This window comes from Poecilia latipinna, unplaced genomic scaffold (assembly GCF_001443285.1).
Source record: "Poecilia latipinna isolate Pla-1442-1.1 unplaced genomic scaffold, P_latipinna-1.0 Scaffold30, whole genome shotgun sequence".
NCBI lineage: Eukaryota > Metazoa > Chordata > Actinopteri > Cyprinodontiformes > Poeciliidae > Poecilia > Poecilia latipinna.
Genome location: NW_015112646.1, coordinates 207,534 through 230,151, shown reverse-complemented (window position 1 = coordinate 230,151; position 22,618 = coordinate 207,534). Strand labels below are relative to the sequence as shown.

At 41.3% G+C, this 22,618-nt stretch overlaps 1 protein-coding gene across 1 annotated transcript in view; it reads right to left on the bottom strand.

Annotated features, from left to right (window-relative positions):
• Window positions 1-1,182: 1,182 nt before the first annotated feature.
• The window catches only part of LOC106952089 (SH2 domain-containing protein 4A), a 24,944-nt gene continuing 3,508 nt past the window's right edge, over window positions 1,183-22,618 (bottom strand). Inside the window, exons 2-7 of the mRNA XM_015039975.1 lie at window positions 21,429-21,907; window positions 15,788-15,935; window positions 15,557-15,659; window positions 13,614-13,652; window positions 11,090-11,375; window positions 1,183-2,339 (exon numbers count right to left, since the gene is read on the bottom strand). Coding sequence (XP_014895461.1) covers window positions 2,125-2,339; window positions 11,090-11,375; window positions 13,614-13,652; window positions 15,557-15,659; window positions 15,788-15,935; window positions 21,429-21,615 — 978 coding nt within the window. The 5' untranslated portion in view covers window positions 21,616-21,907 and the 3' untranslated portion in view covers window positions 1,183-2,124. The remainder of the gene's footprint in view (window positions 2,340-11,089; window positions 11,376-13,613; window positions 13,653-15,556; window positions 15,660-15,787; window positions 15,936-21,428; window positions 21,908-22,618) is intronic.

The window sequence follows — 22,618 nt, the reverse complement described above, 5'->3', positions numbered from 1 at the left end:
TTTTTAGGAATTGTGCTTATTTGCAATTTATGCATTTTAGCGCAAGTTAGACTGATTAATACAGATTAAAGCAATTAATTATCATTTATTTTTTTGGTTACACTAGTTGGATCATCCAAGATCATCAGTTTACATTACAGCACAGATTATTTCTGTGCGTCAGTGCTTTACCAGAAAACTCCTCAAAACCCACTCAAAGGAAAAGAAAATTGTGTTTGATATTTGAGAATACTCTTTGGAGCTGCCATGCCTCCAGCCTGCCATGAACTGGACCCTGCTGGAGCACCAGTGTCACCGTCCATGATGAGGCCAGTTGTCCAACAACAAGGACAGAGAGACTCCTGTCTGAAAAAGAAACATAAAAATGAATACCTTTAACCCCTTACAGCAGGGGCTTGTTTGGGGAATGGTAACACACACACACAAAAAAAATGTTTTGGATGAACAGTGAGATGAGGCAGAGATGTGCTGCATCACACCCACCGAATGACAGCTGGCGCATTCCCGTTGTTGTCTCTCTTTGTGCCACCTACATACATGTTTAATTGGACATGAACACAGTTTGTCTAATATGTTTAATTTTTCAGATCGGCCTTAAAAATGCAGGGTCACATTGATAGGGGGCGGCACTGAGCCATGCATTTACACCGGGAAGACTGAAAACTGAAAAATAAACGCAAACAAGGATGATTTTGAAGATATTCAGGAGGGGATGATGGACTTCCTATGCAAATAAAGGCAAGCTCATATATTTTCAATTCCAATGAAAAAAAAATAAAACTGCTAATATTTAAAATTTTAAAAACATCTACCTTGACTTTGATTTTTTTTTGTCTTGTTGAACAGCATTGAAACAAAAACTTTTGAAACTAAAGGGTTTGATTAAGGTCAAAACTGAAATAAAGGGTATTATTTTGTGTTTTATATGTTTGAACATTATGAGTCACTTTGGCTGTAGCAGGCTAACATTAAGGAAATGTTTTGCCCAAACAACCTGAACTTACCAATTATTTTTTTAACTACACCTAAAAGGTTCAGAAAATATTTTGATTCTATCTGTGCAGCTAATTATGCGAGAAGCTTCGTCAAGTCAAAGTGAAAGCTTCATCAGACATATTCAAACTAGTATTAGCACTGGTTAATGCATATGGAGACAGAGAGCAAACTCATACGTTACAAAACGTGATTTAAACATTGTATTTATTGAACTGCACCCTTCAATCTTTACATCAGAGATGTCGACATACCTCATATTTAAAAAGAGCATTGTACTAATATCAAATCCCCCATTACAAAATGTGCAACCGTATAGAAAAGATAAAAACAACAACAGCAGCAGCCAATCACATCTCAAAAATAGGCATGGCAAAGAGAACAGCAGAGCACAGAGCTGGATTATTTGGCACCAACTGTCTAACTTGCCAGGATTTGATCCACTGGGAGTGACAGATGAGTGTGCGTTTGGCACTGTCATTGGTCCACAACAAGTCGCAGTGAGACTCCTGCCAGGTGGCAGAGGGAGACATACATTGCAGTGTGACAAATAAACAAGCCAACGGTATCCTCTGGGAGGAGACGGTAAGGTGAGGGAGGACCCTTCTGTACCTGCTTTCACCCCTCCGAACCTGCCCAGGCCTTCTCTTTTGTTCAAACAGACAAAAACCAAGAGGAAAATACCACTGCTTTGTGTTGTTTTGGCTAGGAGAAAATGAAAATGTCATAAATTGATCGAAACACATCATGCAATCGGCAACATTATATTGTGTTAATTAAATTAAACTGTAAATATCGCTCCTCATCATACAAAGTGGAAAGCATCCAAGAAAAATCGTTTGAAAAATCATTGATTTTTTTTTGAACAACAGGTAAAAGAATTGCCACTTTCAAAATATGATATTTAAATACAATCAAATGTTTTTGAAATTTCTTTCCCATAAAGACCATTTACAGTACTGCAGCATTTGATATTAAAATAAAATCTTTACATTTAAACCTTCGCCTGTTTAGGCTTTGGGAACAGAGCAACAGAGTTCATTTGGTTTCTTACGTCATCTTGTGTGGCAGTAATTCAAGCAGAAGGACTCTTGAACCCGGGTGAGCGGGCGTCTGTTGTTGTTTACGGGATTACCTGACGGAGGGTGTGGTTGTTAGGCGCAAGTGGTCAGGCTTTGTGGGAAGGGGTGGCTTTAGGCCGCGGGACGGGGTCAGTCCCGGGTCGTCAACACTGAAGTTTTTCATCAGATGAGCCACCCGGCCGCGCCCTGTGCAAGCTGTTGCAGTCAAAGCTGTCCCGGCCTCTGCCGAGTCAGCCCTCCGAAACTTTCCCAATGCGCCGATATCTGAAAAAGAAAAGATTTGATCACTTTTAACAAAGGATGATTACTCTTAAATGTAGTGCTGGCATGAGGCTAGGGGTGCGCCGATAAATTGGTCGGGTGATAGGACGAGGTTTTCTTCACTTTCGGTGTTCGGATTATTGGCCGAAGCTTGCATGTGAAACCAATCTTATCTACCTCCACTGAGGTCTGACAATCAGCCCCTGCCCCACTTTTGGTCCACCGTGGGAGAGGGCCGACTGACGCACTCGCCCACAAGGTCACGTCTGCACGTGTGCTGTTAATAATAGTTACCCCACTGTTGCCTACGACTGTGTCACAGTGTCAGCTAAGGAAAAATAATTTAAAAAATGGTATAATTTGCCAAAATCTGAATCAGCAGGTCAGGCTTTTAAAAGATTGGTGATCGGCCAAAAAAGCTGGAATCGGTTCACCCTTACATGAATTATTAAAACACGCAATATTTCTTGCCGTAATGAAGACTGTCTCACAGACACTATAGTTACGGTTTTAGTGCAAACTATTATTTTGATATAAAACTCAGGCCAGGCTATGCCAGTTTGTTTAAATACCAACATTCATACCTAAGGCAATCAAAAGTACTTAAAAGAAAATCAAATGGAAAAAATAAAAAATAAAAATCTTCAGGCTATGCAAAGTGTGGCAAAAACTACAACAAATATTAAATTGCATATTTAAAAGTCAATTTCATTTTACAGCAGCTCATCAGTGATTGAGCAAACAGTTAATTGGTGGGACTGTAGAGTGCTGTGCTTCTCCTGCGTGTCATCAGAGTATGGTGAGGAATGTTGTGGCGGTATGTAGTTTTAAATAGGGGAATAATTAATTAGCTGTTAAATAAAAGAATGGATCCTTGAGAAAACCCAAAACTGATCTGTTTGCCCAGATTTATAATAACTGGATGACAAACAGAGCTGCCGTCAGTCAAATGAGTTTAGGTTATTTGCTAATACAATTATGCTATACTGTGAAACTGTTATTTTTACAGAAGGATATCAAAGCATCTCATTTTAGAGCATTCTCAATATTTACTGCTATTATGAATCTCACTCAAAATATAAAATATTTCAATTGATTAAACTTGAGAGAATTTCAGATCAACTCAGATTAAGATCAAATTTAAAAATCCCTTATTTATGAGAACACTTGAATGCAAAGAGACCAAAGTTGAACTTTTGGCCTACATGCAAAATGCACACACACACAAAAAAGACCACAGCAGGAAGAATACTTTTCTTAAGTTATGACAGGATTACAGTTTTCATTTTAGGACATCCTCAGGTCTCAGAAAAATGTCTTCACACATCGTTGACATCTTCCTCAGAGATAAAAGTGGCAGAAAAACCGGCATCAGAATAAAAGCTCCCAACAGGTGTCAGGTCAGAGGTTTCAAAATGCGTAATCAACGCGCGACAGTGGCAGACCGGAAGGTAAAGCCGGTGAATACATGAGCATTTAAAGCCACACCAACAGCAGCATGGAGGCAGAAATGGGAGAAAAACACAATTAGGAATAAATTAATGGCTACATTTATAACGTAATACCCAGGATCATGACACATGAGAAATTTGAAATTTATGCAGGAAATAAGAAAACAAAGTAACAAAGATTTTTGGATGGATAATTAAAGAGAAAATAAAAGAACTTCAAGTGAATAGCTTAGAAATTAGCCCATCACCACCAATATCACATATACTTCTGGACTCTTCCAGAAGCAATATTAGATGACATTAATGGAAAAGAAAAACAATATATTACATTATATAGTCGTGCAAAAAGCCTTTAGACAGTTTTTATTTATAATAATCCAACACTAAAATATCTACATAAGTATCTTTAATTAAAGAACATTTGGTTAGTTTCACTTTGCCAAACGCCATTCGGTGAAGCAAGGAACCAAGTTCATCTCCTCACTACACACAGACAGAATGGTGGTGAAAAAAAAATAATATAGATTAGATATCATCTACCTGCAAAAATATTTGGGATTGAGGTAATAAAGTTTTTCTGTTTCTACCGTCAGAAGTGTAAACATGTAGAGTTCACTAAACTTTGGTTTTAACTGGAACCATGTGTTCCAAGCAGATGACAATAGGACCAATAGGACTTGCAAGTATGGAGGAGAACCTATGATGCTGTGGGCCAATTTCTCTTCCAAACCTGATAGAAGATACAGCATTCCGAACGCTTTAAACAAAAAAAAAAAAAAAGAAAGAAAAGAAAGCAGTGACCTTCAATAGAAAATCTTGGATCACTTGGTCTTTGTTTTGATATGCCCAGTTGAGATTTTGCAGAATAATTTGGAGTAGCAACTTGATTTGGAAAAGCTATCAGCAGCACCAGACCTGTTTCAAACAGGAGTCTACACCATCGAGACAGATTGTTAATGGTCAAAGGTTCCTTCCCCCTCCGCCCCCCTCTCTTTCGGTATGATCCAGCCTTGTGAAATTATACTTGAGAACATTAAGTTCTGTTTGCAAAAGGTACAAAGTGTTACCGACAGGAGTATCAACAATCATGCCATCTGCAATATCATTAAAACAATTACTTCTTAACATGAACATTTTTTTCCCCACACCCCAGAATGTACTCAAATTCAAGGTTGGATTTTTCTAAAATATTCATTGCGAGATTATTGGTACTCCAATAAAACCACATAAAAAGGCTTTTTATCTAGGGTTTGAGTAAATTAATAATAATAATAATAAAAAAAAATAATCACAGGATCAGTTTAACAATCATATCTGTATGTTACAAAAACAAATCATAAACACACAGAGTTTTAGACAGTTTCGCAAATGTAAGATTCTAGCTCGACAGCAGCTACCATTCCCCTACTCCAGATGTCGTCTCTCTATATTCCTTCTCTCTCTCTCTTCCATCTTTTCTCCTCTCCTTCGCCTCCCTCCATCCAGCCGTGGGTGAGCAGAGGTCATCCTCGCTGGAAGTGTAGCGGGGACACAGCTGGGCGTAGTTTGTGTGTGCGTGCTCGCCACGGTGCCGTGTTTTGGAAGAGGGTTGTAATTGAGGGAGGAATGGAGGGAATGGAGGGAACGGGAGTAACGAACGATAGGGGAGGGAGGGCCGCAGGGACGGCAATGGAGGAGCGAGCAGACAGACGCTGCTCAGACACCAGAAGGCTTGAGGAGCCACATATTTTTAGCGTCGTCCCCTGGGGGACAGAGATATGTGAGAGTACCCGAGTGCGTGGCTACAGAAAGACACACGAGCGCTCTCTTTCTTTCTCACACACACACACACACACACACACACACACACACACACACACACACACACACACAGTAGAGTGAAAACATGCACACACTGACGCACATGCCACATATCGTTCAGGTCCGTGCATGCTCTCTCGCACACAAACGCTCACACACCCCTGCTGCTCACGGATTCAGTCATGCATGCCGCCATCTCTGACTAATACCCCGGCACTGCACACGCACAGAGGTGGTTGTTAAAGCCCAAAAACACAGACAGACACACCTGGGGGCCAGGAAACCTTTAAGGCGCTTTACGTCTTGCAGGCATGAAGGGAGGACACCTCAAGTAGCCTTTAAGGGGGGTTTTATTGTTTATTGTTGTTTACCCTCTCCTCTTCCTCGGTTTTGACCCCTCTCCCTGTGGTGACACTTCATCCCTCTACCTTGCTCCTCATCTTCCTCCCCACATGTCCTGCCCTGCCTTCCTTTGCCCCCTGACCCCACGGTTCCTGTGTTAATGTCCTCTCGCCGCGCTGCGTGGGCTTGCCTCTGATTGTCTCGTTGTGTTGTGCGGTCACCACGGAAACCTTGGATAGGCTCCAGCAATTGAGGCCGACACACATCGAGGCACGCACCCCGTGCAGGCGCACGCACGCACGCGGAGGCAGACGCACACACTCGCGGTCAGTTTTCTGAGCTCGGAGACTCGGCGCGGGTCTGAGCAGAATGCTTAATGGAGGGACGGAGCGATAGAGAAACGGAGAGAAGAGAAGGAGGACTGGTGTTGTGGGCATTCACTGTAAAATCTAAGGCAAAAGACCAACACCTTCCCTCAGGTAGCCTGACTAACCTGTCCCAACACACCCAGAAAATGCTTAAACTCCACGCCTTCGTGCCTGAAACCCTCCTGGGCAGCTGCACCCTGATCTCTGCTCACAGAAACTGAGTTTGAGGCTCCCTGTAAATCCTGTAAATACTCCCATCGATGTAATAAGCATTAAATTAGTTATCAGCACAAATGTATCTTCTGCTTGAGCTTTTAAGTGTTGCTCAGCACCTTTCGGGACAGCATGTGGGAAGCACAGGGAACACGAGGAGGATGAGTAAGCTAGCAAAAAAAAATAAAAAATTAAACGCCAATCTATCTCTTTAAAGATCTCTGCGTCTCTGGCTGGGAAAGAGGAGGAGTTGTGTGGGGCTGGGGGGTTTGCGATGGGGCAGGAGCGGGGCATAGGGCAGAATTCCTGAGCAGCACATCTGTGGACTGAAGGGCAGGGAAGAGGAGGAGGAGAGGAGGAGGAGGAGGAGAGGTGTAGGTGTGTGTGCGTGCGTGTGTTTGTGTGTGGAAGCGTTGGCTCCTGTGTGGGGGGCTGGGGCCCCTGTCACTTATCGGCTCTGGCTGAGCGTCACCCAGGGCTAGAGTTGGGAAGCGGCGCTGGAATGCCTGTCCTTTCCTCTGAAGGTGAAGACAGAGGAGAGAGAAGCCAGAGGACTGAGTGGGAGTAGCTTTGAAACGCAAACGCTCACGCAAATGTATGGGTGCTGAAATGATAAAATAAAAAAAAATCACTCATGGAGCTATTCTCAAAGCGCACACGCTACATAAACAAAAACTGCAAATCTTAGTTTAACTTCAGATCAAGCTGATGCACTTGTTTCCACTAAATGCCTTTAAAGCAGCTTCAGATAGTCCTGAATTCACTGAATCAAAATATACTTGATGCATCTGTGCAGGAACAAAAAAAAAAAAACAGCAAAAGACAAAGCTATTCAGTGATGGCATTTGTTTTCCTACTAATTTCCTGGAACAGTCAGCACTCACATGTCCTATGATGTGTTAAATAGGTCATGTGAATGAAAAAAAATATAAAAAACTGTGTTTCTTCTTCTGGATTCATTAGGGCGAGAGTTTTGCGGTTTCCAACTGATTACAATGAGCCGGTATTTGATGTTCTGCACCATTTGTGCCATTACATCAGTGAGAGACTCAGGATTTCACAACTTCGGTCCAGTTCAGGATCTGAGGGTGCAGAGGCTTTCCTGACATTTGGGCAGCACAATAAAGGCAAGGCAAGAACGCCTGGAGACAGACACAATATTTTCTTTTGATATTTGAAGAAAAAATACACGTTTTTCCACTCCCTTGCTCCCCATTTAATGGTTTCCTCATTTGTATTATTTTACTAAAATTGTGTAACTGAGTCATAACCACGCAATTGCTTTTACGCTCTTTCCTAATTTGTAATGTTTTTTTTTGTATAGTAGTTAGTTATTTTTTTGTCTTTTCCTTTATTTTACACAATGTTAAAAATATTGTTGCTTAACCTAAAGCACCTTTAGTCCAGCTCCTCTCAGTTCATGTCAACACAACAGACAGCCATGTCGCTGTTCGGTCTGTAGGTGTCTCCTCCCCGTGCTAACGGGAATGCTTGTCAGTACTTCCATTCAAACGAAAACAACTGAGCCTCAGTTCGCCTCGTCCTCCCAGAGGAACGAGCTTCCTGCAATTGTCAAGGTCAGACCGTCGTCCAGAGTCACGATCCGTTCATTCAGGACGGTTACAGACCACTAGAAACTCACCCCGCCCACCACAACAGCTGTTCCTTCAAACTGCCGTCTCTCCTTAAATCTGCGTTACACGCTGTCCTCGAATTACCAGCCCTTAACCACATGCAAAACATCCTCTTTGCTTTCTTTCCAATTTGCATTTTTTAATTCTTGTGAGCGCCACTCCTTTTTAACAATGAAAAAGAGGAAAGAAAGACCACTTCATATCCTTCTATAAACTGGCTTATCCCAGCAAAGTGATTGAGACCAAATTTTCATCTGGAGGACATTATGATGAGCAAACAGTAGTTTTTATCTCATCAGAGTCTACAGAGATTTACCAGGATTAAATAACAAAAATAGCAACGATTTCAGTTTTAGTTGTTGTCGTTTTTGGCAAAAGTGCTAAAAAGATAAGGTAAAATGATGTTCAAAGATTTGACCCTGAGGTTTTCTCTGCTATGAAGTCGGTATACTGGCTGCTTGTATTTTTTCTCCCCAAAGAAGCATAAACACACGGAAATATGTTCCTTTTTTTTTTTTGCGATATTTTGTAAATAAAAAAATAGATCAATGCCTTGTGATCAACCTTCTGTGCCACTTCCCAGCTGTGTAGCCTGAGCTGGGTTTGGACAATGAGGAGCAGCAGGATATGGAAAGGAAGGTGTTGCAGGAAGAGGATTTTTCCAGCAGGGGGACGTCATGGGAATGAGAGACTCTCCCCAGCTCAGCTTCCCTTCGCTAATATCACAATTCTCCACTAGGTGGTGCTAATTTCACCCTCACACAACAAATGTTTTTGCAAATTTGGGTCACTTTAGGCTGAATAGTTTTTAGATCTTGAACGTGAATAATGGGTTTTATTGAAAAATTATTGAATTGTTTGTAACATTTCCTGCAACATTTAATATATGTTTCAGGAAGCAATTCAAAATACTCACTTTTTATCTGGAAAAGATTTTAGATTCAAAATGGACTAAACACAGTTGAAAGTTTTCATTTTGTTATAGGGTTTTTTTTTATCTCTAAAAATTGTCATCCTAAACAAAAACAGTTTCCCTTAATTTAATCCATTAAAGAATAAAGTCAAGTTACAGCTTTATGTTGACACATTAACCATTTCATGCATCAATTGTGATCCTTTGTGTCAGGATTTTTTTCAATTTTTTTTTTATTTTCTTAAGGCATAAAAAAGTAGGGGAAAAAAGTTTCGTAAAAAAATAATATATATTTTATTGTTTTTAGGTGATCAATTGTAATTTTCTCTAAGTACAAAGTTGTTTTTTTAAAAAAATACATCAGTAGTATTGTTCTTTAGGGGTTATCTGATGTCACAATAATTTTTTTACCTGCAAGAGTCGTCCACAGTAGGAGGAGGGACCAAGTCGGTTGGCATGCTTTTTTTGTCTGTCGGCCATATTGGATTTAACAAAAATAATTTCTTGCACTTGCAGCTGATGACCAGTAGTTCATAGTGTGTTTTATGATGCATTAGTGTCCACTTCAGTGGTCTGTGTGAATTTATAACATAAAAATCCACAAGAAGCACAAGAAAATGGCTTTTAGATAGCTGTCCACTGCAGTGACCGCAATGCAAGAAAGGGTTAAATGACCATAAACTTTACATTTTTTTGTTTTCGGGCTAGATCTCATCAATATTTTCCCAAAATGAAACAGTGGGGATGCAACCAAACGTACAGGTGTGTAGCAAGAGCCAAATTGCAGACTCATTTTGCCCCCCTCCTCCGTCTCTTGGCAGGCCCCTGGTTCTTTGCCAGTCCATGCGGATTCCAGCAGGCTGAGGCACTGTTTGGCGAGCGCGCGGGGCTCATAGAAATAAATCGCTCCGCCTTACTGCAGCACAGAAATCCGTTTCTAGTGTGAACTTTGCTCAGTCTGTTTCTACTCAGCTCTCGTTTTTGTCTTTTCTTATGCGTTATGCAGATAGTCTGATGAAGATTCTCATATACGGCGACTTGCAAAGATACAGATATGGCTTCAATCCTTCTACATTTTGTCCTGTCACAAACACGGTCTTCAATGTACTTCATACACCAGACATAAAGTAGTACATAGCTGAAATGCAAATTGATACATACTTTTTAAAAATCAGGAAAAGTGGACTGAAGAAAACTACTGTTGGCAGGAAGCCATAAGAAGTCCTGAGGATGCTTGTGTTCAGCAGAAACAGGAAAGCTTGTCAAAGTTGATGGAAAAGAGGGATGGAGGTAAATACAGAAAAATACTGGAAGGAAACTTATTTGAAGCTACAAAGATGAGAGATGAAAGTATACCTCCCAGAGGCACAACCCATACAGCCAGAGATCCAGTGGGATCAAAGCAGATTCATAAGCTGTTAGAACGGTCTAGTCAAATTCCAGGCCTACACACCCAATTGAGTAACTGAAAACACTGACGCTCTCCATCCAACCTGAGTCAGTTTGAGCTGTTCTACATACAAGAAAGGCTGAAAATTTCTGACTCCAGATGTGCAAAGCTGGTAGAAACATCCCACTGCAGCTGGGACTGTAGCAAAAGTCAATTGTGTGAAATATCTACTCAGAGAGGATGAAAAACCTTTCCCTACATCGTCACAAGTTTTCTCTACTTTGTGTTGTTCTGTCAAACAAAAACCCCATAAAACACTCTGAGACCATAAAATATGGAGGGTGTCAATGCATTTGTAAGGAACTGTACGTTATCTTCAATGTGCTGAACGTTATTTCATTGCCACTGTTTTTCTTTTCTACCTATGTGTGAGCCTATAATAAGTGGCATACATAAAGTATTAGTAATGATGGAAGTCTTTCTGTGGGGGGGGGGCTTGTGCATCATCTGAGAGTAAACCAGGATGTGCCCCAGCAAGTGTGCCAGTCATCCACATTCCGGCTTAAAACAATCACTCCCTAAATTGATTTTGACATCTGACCCGACGTTTACCTTTATCTGCGGCGCCTCATGCTCACTCACCTTTCCCAGACTGTGAATCTTGGGCCTTCTGGGGCTTCTCAGAGCACAGGCTGCCTTTAGCGGTGGATGCTGATGCGGACTCTAATTGGACAGTGCTGCTGGAGGGAGGCGCGGGGGATGCCAGTCTGAGATTTCCGAGGTCAGGCCTGGTGTTGATGCAGCCCGGCGTGCGGTTTGAAAAAGCCGGTCTGACGATGATGGCGTTGCTTCTCGTGGGTGGCCTGAAGCTCGGGGGGGCCTGGGAGACGGGCTTCACCTCTGTCGGACTGGACGCCTGCTCCTGGAGCTGCAGAGCCAGGAGTGACACAAAGAGGACCAGAGAGGAAGATCAGTGTTGACAACCAAATCACATGCAGTGGAAATGCTGTCATGCGCAATTAAATCACAGGATCAATGATTCACTAAATTACAGTTATCCAATGACAGCTCTGTGTGTGTACCAAAGCGCACACACACACACAGACACGGCTACGACCAGTGACTCGGAGTTTGTGGATGTGAGAGGAGAAAATTATAAGGCGACTTGAAAATCAAGCAGACTTGCTAATCTTCCTCCCCGATCTTACGCCTTCTTAATCAACAGCTCTCCGCCTGCAGAATGAGATCGCCGTCCCTCATGAAATCAGCTGCAGAAAACCAAGATCCTTCCTCCTTCCAGAAACAAGTCACTTTATTTATAAGAAACGCATTGAATACAAGGGTTTGGTAGAGGGTTGGCCCACTGACCACACCTCGTAAAGAAGAGGGGATCAGCAGAGATCGGCATCTGTCAGTAACTTAGGATGACAAAAAGTCTGACATAGATAACTTGATACGTCAGTCCAGTGTGGTCTGGAGGCAAAGAGCCTCTGCTGAAGTGTTCAGAACATCCAGGTTGCTTTACTAGAGGCCTTCAGGTCATCAGACTCTACAGTCAAACCAGACTCAGTGATTACTTAGCTAGTTTAACTGTCTTATTAGCAACAATGGCCACATCAGGGCAACAAGGCACAAAAAGCAATTATCAGTTGAAATATCAATTAAAATAATCATCACACGTTTTGGTCCAGTTTCTAGCGCAGATATCTTAGTATGCTTCAAATGAGACAAAACTAACATACAAGTAACTTATCAGCAGGATGCGGGAGCTTGTTTAGAGTCAATACTTTCTTAATATTGGTAAAAAAAAAAAAAAAAAAGAAGTACTGGCAGATTATGTTACTTATATCAATACATTTCCCCCATGTTATAAGTGAAAAGAACAAGCACTTTTTATTTAAAACAAGAACCTGTATCTTGCTAATAAGTTACTTGTAAGTTAGTTTTGTCTTATTTCAAGTTTTCTGAGATATTTGCGCTAGAAACTCGACCAGAATTACTTGGTAAGATCTTGTGGGTGTTTTTTCAGTGTAGATATTAGTAAATAAACAAATACAATTAAAAAATGTGTCAAATGAAAAACCTTACATGAAAAATACAAAGTCCAGGACTCTATGTGTTGGTGAAAAGCAATTCTGACGTTTTTGTATACAATTCACATTTTCTGAGAAACTAAATGTTGGTGTTTTTTTCAGCTGTAAGCCGTAATCATCAAAATTAAACAGAGACTCTACACACAGAGATTCTATACACAATTTATATAATTGGATCTATATGAATGGCTGAAATTAACTTTTTGAGGACATTTTTAATTTGAGATGTGATATGAGGAGGCTGGCCCAGACTTTGTGGATTCGAGGTACAGACGCTTCCTTTTGTGGCAAAAAGGGGAAGGGAAAAAACAAACAAACTCGCTCGCTCAAATCTCAAGGGACTATTCCACAATCCCATCCATCTGCGACTGACGCGTTCTCCTTCTCTGGCGTTTTAATTCCCTGATCAAGTTCATCAACCATCTGTTCTGGGGCAGTCCTGAAATCCTGTCTCATGTCACCCCCCACACACACACACCTACACACACATCGTTTACACACTCATAAACACAGAAACAGAAAGAAGGCGAGCAGAGATAGGAAGCACCAGTCCCCCCCCCCCCCACAAGACGAGTCTGGAAAGATAATGCAGCCTGTGGGAGGACAGTTGAATACAACTGCCCCAACTGCCCCAGAGTGAGCGATGAGGGGTGGGGCGGTTTAGACTGGACGGAGTACAGAGAAGAGGGAATGCGGAGAGAAAGACGACCTGGAAAGAGGAAGGGAGCAAAAGGACAACTGGTCCCGACAGACATTTCCTGCTCCAGAGGAAGGGGACCTGTGAGTAACGTCTATAGAAGCATTGCTGCGCAGTAAATCATCGGTTTATTACAAAGACCAGCGCACTTAAAACAAGACGCTCCCTCACAAAATGTCAGAGTCTAATTACACAATGAGGAAAATGAAACAGGAAAAGAATAAGAATCTGAGAAAAATTCAAAGCCGTTTAAAAAAGGGGTCCTCAGCTGCTGCTGAAAGTGAAAGCTCTCCACCTGACACCTGTGGGCTTAACGGGGGCACTGCAGGAGTGAGGGCAGATGACACAAAGACTGAATGCAGTTGCTCCAACTCACCGGCAGAGGGCGTAAAGTGCTGGTTTCCTCGCGTTTCTCCTGTCGGGAGAGAAAGGAGCATTGTCAGTTGATGTAAAAGGTGGCACTTAAAAATGTGAGGCGGTATTCTGATCTACATTTGCAGAGTGAACGCAGAAGAAGTCGGAGGAAGAACAGAGCAAAACTTAAAAAATTCTGAAAATGAGGTGAAGCAGTGGGAGGAATGATGTGTGAAAACCAGACACGGGTTTTCACACATCGTGTCTGGAAACGAGATGCTCTCATTTCCGCTTCAGGCCAGATGAGACCTGGATCACTACAGCTTAGTGTGTGCAAGGTTGCCATGACAACACACCAAATCTGTTTTTTCAGACAATGTGCAAAAAAAGGTGGCCAGTTACTATTATAAAATAATAATAATAATAATAATAATAATAATAATAATAATAATAATAATAATAAAATACAATTACCCCAGAAATGAAACACACAGCTGGTCTTCTGGGACTAATTTATCTACAAAGGTTGAGCTTGTCTGAGCACAAGATCCCATTTCAAAGAACTCTGCATATTTGCTCAGATTATCTTTGAGTTTAAAATGCCGTCATACGCTAAAACTCTTAAAGTTGTTAAGGAGAAAATCTGTAAGAAAGTAAATACTTTATAAAAATGCCAAAACAAATATATTTGAAACAGAAAACTCCAGAGAGACACCATGTTTGGTAAAAGCATTGCACGTCGGCAGAAACCCTCTGTCTCCCCTGTGAAACATGGTGGTGGCAGCATCATGTTCCTAAAGATGCTGGAAAACTTATGAAGGTGGAGAAATGTATAACCAAATTCACAAGGACAATCTACCTCAGTATGCAACAGAACTACAGCTTGAAAGATTTCATAAAAAAAAAAAAAAAAGTTCAAAGACAACAAAGTGAACGTTTTGGAGTGGTCAAATCAAAACAAGGATCGACAACTAGTCAAGAATAAGTGGTTGTACTTGAAAAGGGTCGTTTAAAGCTTCCTGGGAAATCTGACAGACGATGAGCTGCTGTGTAAAGAATGGAGAAAAACTGCAGAGTCCAGACGTGGCAGCCTGGCTGAGACATACAGTATTCACAAAGACAGAGTTTGATCTTGTCAAAAAAAACTTTTTCTTTTTAGAGAGTTTTCTAAGTCACCTGATCTAAAATGTTCTTCCCGATAAAAATATGTTATTTGGCGAGGTCAGTATAGAAGGAACTACAGCAATATTTACGATCACTTCCTGTTTGGCAGATTGTTGTAACATAATGAAGCTGTAGTTGAATTTTTAGTCGCCTCTAACTACATTCTTTGCTGTCAAAATTAATCACTTCCAAATCAAAGTTGATATCAAACATGTAGGGTAACATTTCTACAAATAAAATGTTAGTTTAAGATTCCTGCAGCGGAATTTTGTGTTCTAGAATTATTAAAGTATTCAGTGCATGTTTTAAAGGATTAAGTGCTTGTTTTAATATTTTATTCTCGTCATTTACGTCTATTCTCAGAAAATTAGCATTTTAGAAAATCTACAAATCGACATTTTTTAGCGTGCCTTTTCAAATTTTTAAAAATATAAATATTCCTAAATGAGCTGTACAAAACAATACCTGCATTCACTAGTGCACGAAAATAACTTTAAAGTAAAGACTTAAAAAGGAAACGAGTTTTTCATCAGCTATGCTAAAAAGCTTTACCGATTGGCATAAATCCAAGTAAGAGGGTGAAACAATGGCAGTATTCAAGAAAGTCTTATGAAAATCAATTTCTGTTTTACTTAAGCAGCTGTTTTTCATGTGTTAACAATGATATGCTAACTTTTGTACAAGGAGTGAATTATGGTATAATCACACAAAGGATGTGGGAAAACAAAAATATCTGAATTTCTTTTTCCTCTTTGCCTCCAACATTTAAGTCATTAATAAGGTTTTCTAAGAGTAACCCACCTTTAAGTTCAAGGAGACTTCGGCTTGTGTTTTCTGAGGGACGCACTGACTCTCACTTTTGACCTCTTGTGTGACCATGATGCTCTTCAAGGTAGTTTGGTGGCTGCGAAGTACGAATGTCACATCATTTTCGGATTTAAAACAGGGAAAAACGCTGACGCGGTTTTCAGCTTCTGAGTTGTTCACCGCCTGCCATGTAGAAAATCTGTTTTATTAATGGGAAGTAATTACTGCGTGCTGTTCTGAAGACTTGGCGGTGACTTCTTGTCTCCCACTGCAGAGTTGATGAATTTGGAGGTCAGTTCATCCACTTCTCCGATTACAAGGACTGAAACGTCTCCGTCCCGGCCGAGCAGCCAGCTCACACTCTTACTGTTGGCTGTAAAACAAAACAAACAAACAAAAAAAAGGTATAAAACTCTATTTCCAAATAAATTGTGAAAATTTGTTAAATGTAACAAAAGCTAGTTTTTGAATCAATACTATCATAGTTTAATATAAGAGTTAAACGATAGACGACGTAGCTACATTTATCAATCACCACATTTGATTTTAAAACTAACGTTTTTCAGGAAACCACCTCGACAGACATCGGTGTCGTTTTTCCTTATTTTTTTATTGGGTTCGTTTTCTACACAATTCAGACAACCTGTCTGACTTTGTGTTTTAAACTGATAATAAAAAGTAAACGGATGACAGGTCTGTGTTGCAGAGAGGATGGCTCAGGGCTGAAAATTATTTTCAAAAGCTGAAACGTCTGATTTTTAGGAATGTGATATCTGCTGAATCATTCAGAATCAAGCCGTCCAGCATTACTCATTTCTTGACTGGTTTCTGACTCACAAATATAGTTAGAAATTAGTCTTTCCATCCTTTTTTTAATGAATTCATTTTTGGCAGAATATTTAAAGTTTAACTATAGTTTGATGGCTGCTGGTCGTTGGTAGCCCATCTACTGTTCAGAGTGGTTTTCTTTGGAGATATTTAAGTGATTTAAATATGAATTCACAATAAGAATGCACCCATAGAGTTTATGTAGTTCATTTACTTATTTATGGCATCTATAGATATTTAGACACTGGGATCTGACTGGAAGGCAGAAATCTGCATATGACTTATTATTATTGACTTTTCAATGAATTACTCTCCCTAATGTTGCATAAGTTTCATAGGGAGTTTATCTGTATCTGACAAAAATCCAAGAATATTCTTTCATCTTTCATACTTACATTGTCATCCTTACATACTTTTGAGAGGCTAAACTGGGCTTAGCAAGGGTCGGTGTCTGATTTATTAATGTTACAGTGAGTATAGCTATAAGCCTGATTTAATTTCCCATCATGCATCTCCGACGGCTTTAAGTCAGTTTAATGAGGTGCCAGAGAAACCGGAGCAAATCAGAAAGAAAGGGAGCAACGAAGGACATGATCTTGTTTTTCAAACCTGAAAAACACTACAGCAAATTCTAGACTGTTCCAGGAACCTTTCATGACTGTTTTTTATTCTTGTCGTTGTTGGTAAAAAATATCTGCAGGTTTCCCCATCTACTCATTGCAGATGAATGCCTGTGCAAACGCTTGGCCTCATCGGATTGGCTACTGCTCAGCTGATTCTTTGAAAAAACACTGCAAACTTATCAACAGTGTATCTGATGTGAATCTCTGCTTAAATGGCTGCTGGGAATGGAAGGTATGATCAACAGACGTTCGCTTCAGCGCGGCAACAGTAGGACTGAGTCAGCTCACAGAACGTTTATATGCTATGTAAACAGATCAGGAAGCCGGTGGGGGAAAAAACCCGGTCACACTGGTTTTCCTCCCGTCATCACTTCTGACCAGTGCTTAAAAGTTGAATATCCATCTTCTTGATCCAAGATGCACTGATAGAGAAGCGGCACCTTCAGTTGTCTTAGTGTGATTTAGCAGCGCAAAGGCACACGGACACTTGTATCTGAACAAACGTGTGTCACCGTCGTGTGACTGTGGGAGCTGAGACGTCGATTTATTCAGATAGCACAGCCGACACAGTCCCAGGGCGAGAGCTTGTTGGGTGAAAACATACATTCATGGTGAGCTGGTTGTACCAGTCTGCCCTGTCGATCGCATTCCTGCCCAGCACAACAGGATCGCAGCGAAAACACGGCGTTCACAAACAAAGGCGATACGTCAGGTGCACACCGGATTCATTTAATGCGGCGGCTTCTCACTTCTAATAAGATGAAGCAGAATAAAGTAAGGTGAAAATTTAAATCGGGGGAATGTGCTGAATGCTCTCCAGTCTTTCCTGGAATTTTCAAAATTGTTCCGGATACATTTTGCTTGTGTGTCAGCAGTCTGCCTGCATAAACGCAAAAATAGAGTAGAATGCCGTCATACCAAAGGTATTAATAGGAATTAGCATAAAAGTCAGGTTAACCACAAAGATCACATGATTAGAAAAGCCTCAGGGCTAAACAGGAGCTCACAGTGTCAATAAGGGAAACCTCAAACTTTAGTCTGTGAACAAAAAAAAAAAACTTTTCCACCTACTCAGACAGTTAAACATATGTTTGCAGCATACTTCCTGTTTGGCTCTCTGCTAATTGTTTGAAGGATTTAGTCTTGACTCACTTCCTATCCCCCCCCCACCACACACACACACACACACACACACACAGCAGCACAACATCCACCGTTTCCTCTACAGGAAAAACGGGAAAGGGAAAACGAGGCGCGTGGAAGCGTTGCCACTGCGAGTTCTCAGCTTGCAGTCTCGGTTGCGAGGCTGCAAAGGACAGCTGCATCAGCCATTAAAGACAAAGAAAGGCCACTGTTCCCTCACTCTGAGCAGCAGTTCATAGGAAGATCCTTGTGATCAGCGAGAAGACAGAAGGGTTAATTCACACACTGCGATGCGCTTTTAAGTGACTGCATGTCATGCCGTCACATTTTGTGATTTTCTCTCGTGAAAGTGGCCTACGAGAGCGTTGTGCTGCGTCCGGGTTATTACACAACGCTTTCTCACACTGTAGCTCCCAACGAGGACAAACGAGACAAAATGTGGACTGTCCACATTCTGCAGAGCAGCGTCCTGAGTTCCTGGCTTGTTCGGTTGTTGACTGTTTCAGTCTGTTAACTCCAACGGTTGCGCCTGATAAACAAGGATACTATTTAAAATCCATGAGTAATTTCCCCTCTGCTGAGATTTTTTTTTTTTTTTTTTTTTTCCTCTCCCTGTATTTTCATCAAGCATCTGCTTCCTGCTTGCTTCTACACAAAACTGTGCATTTTGGGATGTGTTGTTAAATGACCCGTCACAAAACAACCTGGAAATAAAACGCACAGTGCCTTGCAAAGATTTTTATATCCCTTTGAAATTTTCACAATTTTTCATGTAGCAACCACGAAATCCTGATGTACCTCATTAAGATTTTTTTTTTGTCTAATAGACAAAAATAAACATAGGATTCAGGGATGAAACAGAAAAAAAAAAATGAATTTCAAAACTTTTATGAGTAAAAATCTAAAAAGTGTTTCATCGTCTGATACGTTGTTAAAAACAGTAAAATCCAGTTTACCAGCTGCTTATGGTTGTTCACAGGGAGTAATTTAATCTCAGCATAAATCCAGTTGACCTCTGATGTTTCTTAAAGACCATCAGTGAACAAACAGTATCATGATGACCAAGGAACACAGCAGATAGCTCAATGACAACGTTAGGAGATGAAATCTCTGGCAGTACTTATAAACTTAACTAATCTGACTTATTCGTGAAACAGCTCGACAGTTTGAGCTGGTTTACGAATAAGGACGGGGAAAAAAAGTTCAGTCTCTAGTTTTGCCGAATGTACCCCAAAAGACTTAAAAACACAGTAAAGAGAATCCTAATACTTGAAAACAAACAATTTATATTTTTGTAGTGGGGAATTTTAAAAACCACTCAGTCCTTTCTTTGCCCTTCAACAATGCTGCATCACTTTGTGCTGGTCTATCACATAAAATCTGTACAAAACGCTTGAAGGTTTGCAGCTGCAACAAGAGAAAAGGTTTCCAGGGGTGCGAGTACTTCTGCAGCACACTGAATACTTATGAATGGCATTTATGTCAGACCTGCGCTGGCCTTCCTCTAGACATTTTTATTTGTCGTGTAACACTCACCGCGGCGTGTTTACAGCTTTTCAGAGTGGGAACATCTGTGAGTGAAATGCTAACATTAGTTTATTCATCATTAATCAGGGGGAACTTGTTTATGGCCCCGAAGTATTCGCCGTGCTTTCTGTTTCAGCTCCGAGTGTGTTTGCAAACAGCTGCTTCAAGAGTGGAGAACACGAGCTAAAGCGGCAACAGCACAACCAGCGGCTTAGGGAGCATTTCACAAGCGACGCACACACGTCTCCGCAACCCCCTTCTCGAGGTCTGCGAGTCTATCAGGCGTTTTGCAGGAGACTGCGCAAACATCTTAAGTGAAGGGATTTCGAATGACGATCTCAGGTGGTTTGAGTGACAATCTGCACCACCGCGCAGCCTCTTCCTTTAAAGAGACGGGACGTATCAAAGTACAGCAGTGTTCGGTACAGCAGCAGCCCATGCCGTATCATCGCTGATTTCGGTAGATTCAGATTGATAAATTGCAAATAATTCACTAGCAGGTGTAATAAAGTCACAGAAAAACCTACAGACTTAAAATCCACACTGGGCGAGATGCTGATTTTGTGCGACTAAAATCAACAATTGAAAGGGGATGTGTTAAAGAACATAAGTGTGGTGAAGTCATTCATTCTGTGAACAAAGAGGTGTCAAACAAGGAGGCCGACACGAGCGGACAAAGACAGGAAGAGTTCAATAAGCTTTTGATGGGGCATTCTTCTACAAGCACCTGAGCATCGTACCAGGACCACAAAGTTGATCGAAAAGATGGAAACATGCAAAGAAGTGCTAAAAATGACAGGCTGCTCAGCTGACATGATCTCAGAGGCTTTAAAAACGGAAAACACAACAATGTGGAAGGAAACAGAGAAGTGCTATTTGAACAGATCAAAGGCTGAAAGGCTTCTGAGTTATCGCCCGTATGCATGTACTGCAACAAACAGAAGATGATAATCGAAATCCGAGGCAAAGGAAAATCCAAAACACTTGGTGCAACATTTTAAAGAACTTAAAGCAATGCCACTCATTACACTGGAAAATCCATGTACATTGCTAAGCTCAGGGTCCCAAGTGTCTTGGTACAGACATGCCTCTAATACTGAGTGTCAAAACTGTGATCAGATGTTGGCGAACAGTTTGAAAACATCACACTAAAAAAAAAAAAAAAAAATGAAGTTATGCTGCCTTATACTGAATAGGAAATAGCTTTGAAATGGGTGTTCCGACAAAACAATGAACACAAACACACCAGTGAGAGAGCAGCATTCTGGTTCCAGACCAACAAGATTAACACGATGGAGAGCTCAGCCATAAATCCTCTGACCTTAATGCAATAAGAAAAGAAAACCTATAGGGTGACATGAAAAAAACAAATGTTGTTTCTGACGACAACCGGCGCAAAACAGGGGAATAAAGTCCAATCGTACTGAGCTGGAACAGATGCTCACCAGAGCCAGAATTTGGTCAACTACATGAAAACAAGATATGTGAAACAATTATCGCAAAAAAAAAAAAGAAAAAGAAAAAGAAAATAAAAAGAAGATCACTGGGTCAGGGATTCTAGCATTTACAGTTTATAACAGTGAATGTCTGAGTTTGTACAGAAAACGTTTTGATTTGCAGCAGAGCATGCGGCGTATACATGCGGTTTTGAGTGTGTGTGTGGGGGGGGGGGGTAAAAAGTTATTAGAAAGGATTCTGAGCTTATTTTCAACACGAACATTTCAGTGCCTGGTCGGCGTGGTTACCGTTTCTTGGTTTTGTCTCCTTGGACTGGGCAGCGCCTCCCTCCCTCTCCAGCTTCTCCTCGTGCTCTTTCCAGCGTCGGACCTGCTCCTGGCGCATCTTCAAGAAGAGCGTCTTTTTCTGCTCCTCGTTCAGAGCTTCCAGAACGTCGGGGTCGATGTACATGTCCTTTAAAATTTGCTGCAGCATTTTGGCGGCGGGGTATATTTTTCTTATTTTTTTTAATCTAATGTAACTGGGAGAAGGGTCTCATGGGCCGACTGCTGGAGGTGATAGTTTATACTCTCATCCTGTTAGATTTTCTTGTCGTCTTTAGCGTAGCAACAACCCACACAAAGTTTTCTCTATGAATCACAACGCATGCATATCTTCTCACAATGTCACACACACACACACTTGAAACCCTGTTTCCTTTCTATTTTTTTGTGCTCCCTGCCCTGCTAAGACATCAGATTTTTGGAGGCCATCTTTGGGGAAGAATCTATGGAGAAAAGAAAACAAAACAGACATCATTTAGGAGATCATGTTATTCTCTTGATTCGATATGCAATGCTACATGTATTTCTTGAACCACTACTTCGTCTTGCAAACTTTCTCCTTTTTTTTTTTGGAATCATTTGGTCTAAAAATCTACACCAGCTCTTATCTTGTTCTTCTTCCTTTCAAGAACACGGAAGATCCCAAAGCCTGTTTCTGCTCCGACAGAGAGGCTGATGTCGAGAATGGGAGGAGATTCCAGAGGAACGGGACCGATTCTGTCATCAGCTGCCGACCTCACTCCTTCCCCCTCCCCGACACGCACCCCCTCCACTAAACCGTGTTCTTGTTCCCCCCACAAGCTAAGCACGATAGCAGCTCCATTTTAGCATGTTCGGAGTCAGCTGTTGGACATAAAGAAGTTGGCCATAGCTTTGGAGCATGTGGGCCAGTCTTTCCAGCAGTGGGAGTGAAACTGGCTCCTCCGCTCTTTGCGATAAGTTAAACAAAGGCTTCCACTGGCTGCAACAACACTTGGAGGGAAAGAAAGGTTTTGCTCAAACTGACACATTAGTGGGATACAGACTGCTGTCTGCTACACACTGCAGAGGAGGAGGGGTGTGGGGGGGGATTTAGAGGGGAAACCCAGGAGGGGGGGGGGGGGGCCGGGAATTGGGGGGGGGGAAGGGGGGGATAGAAAAACCGGAGGGAAAAA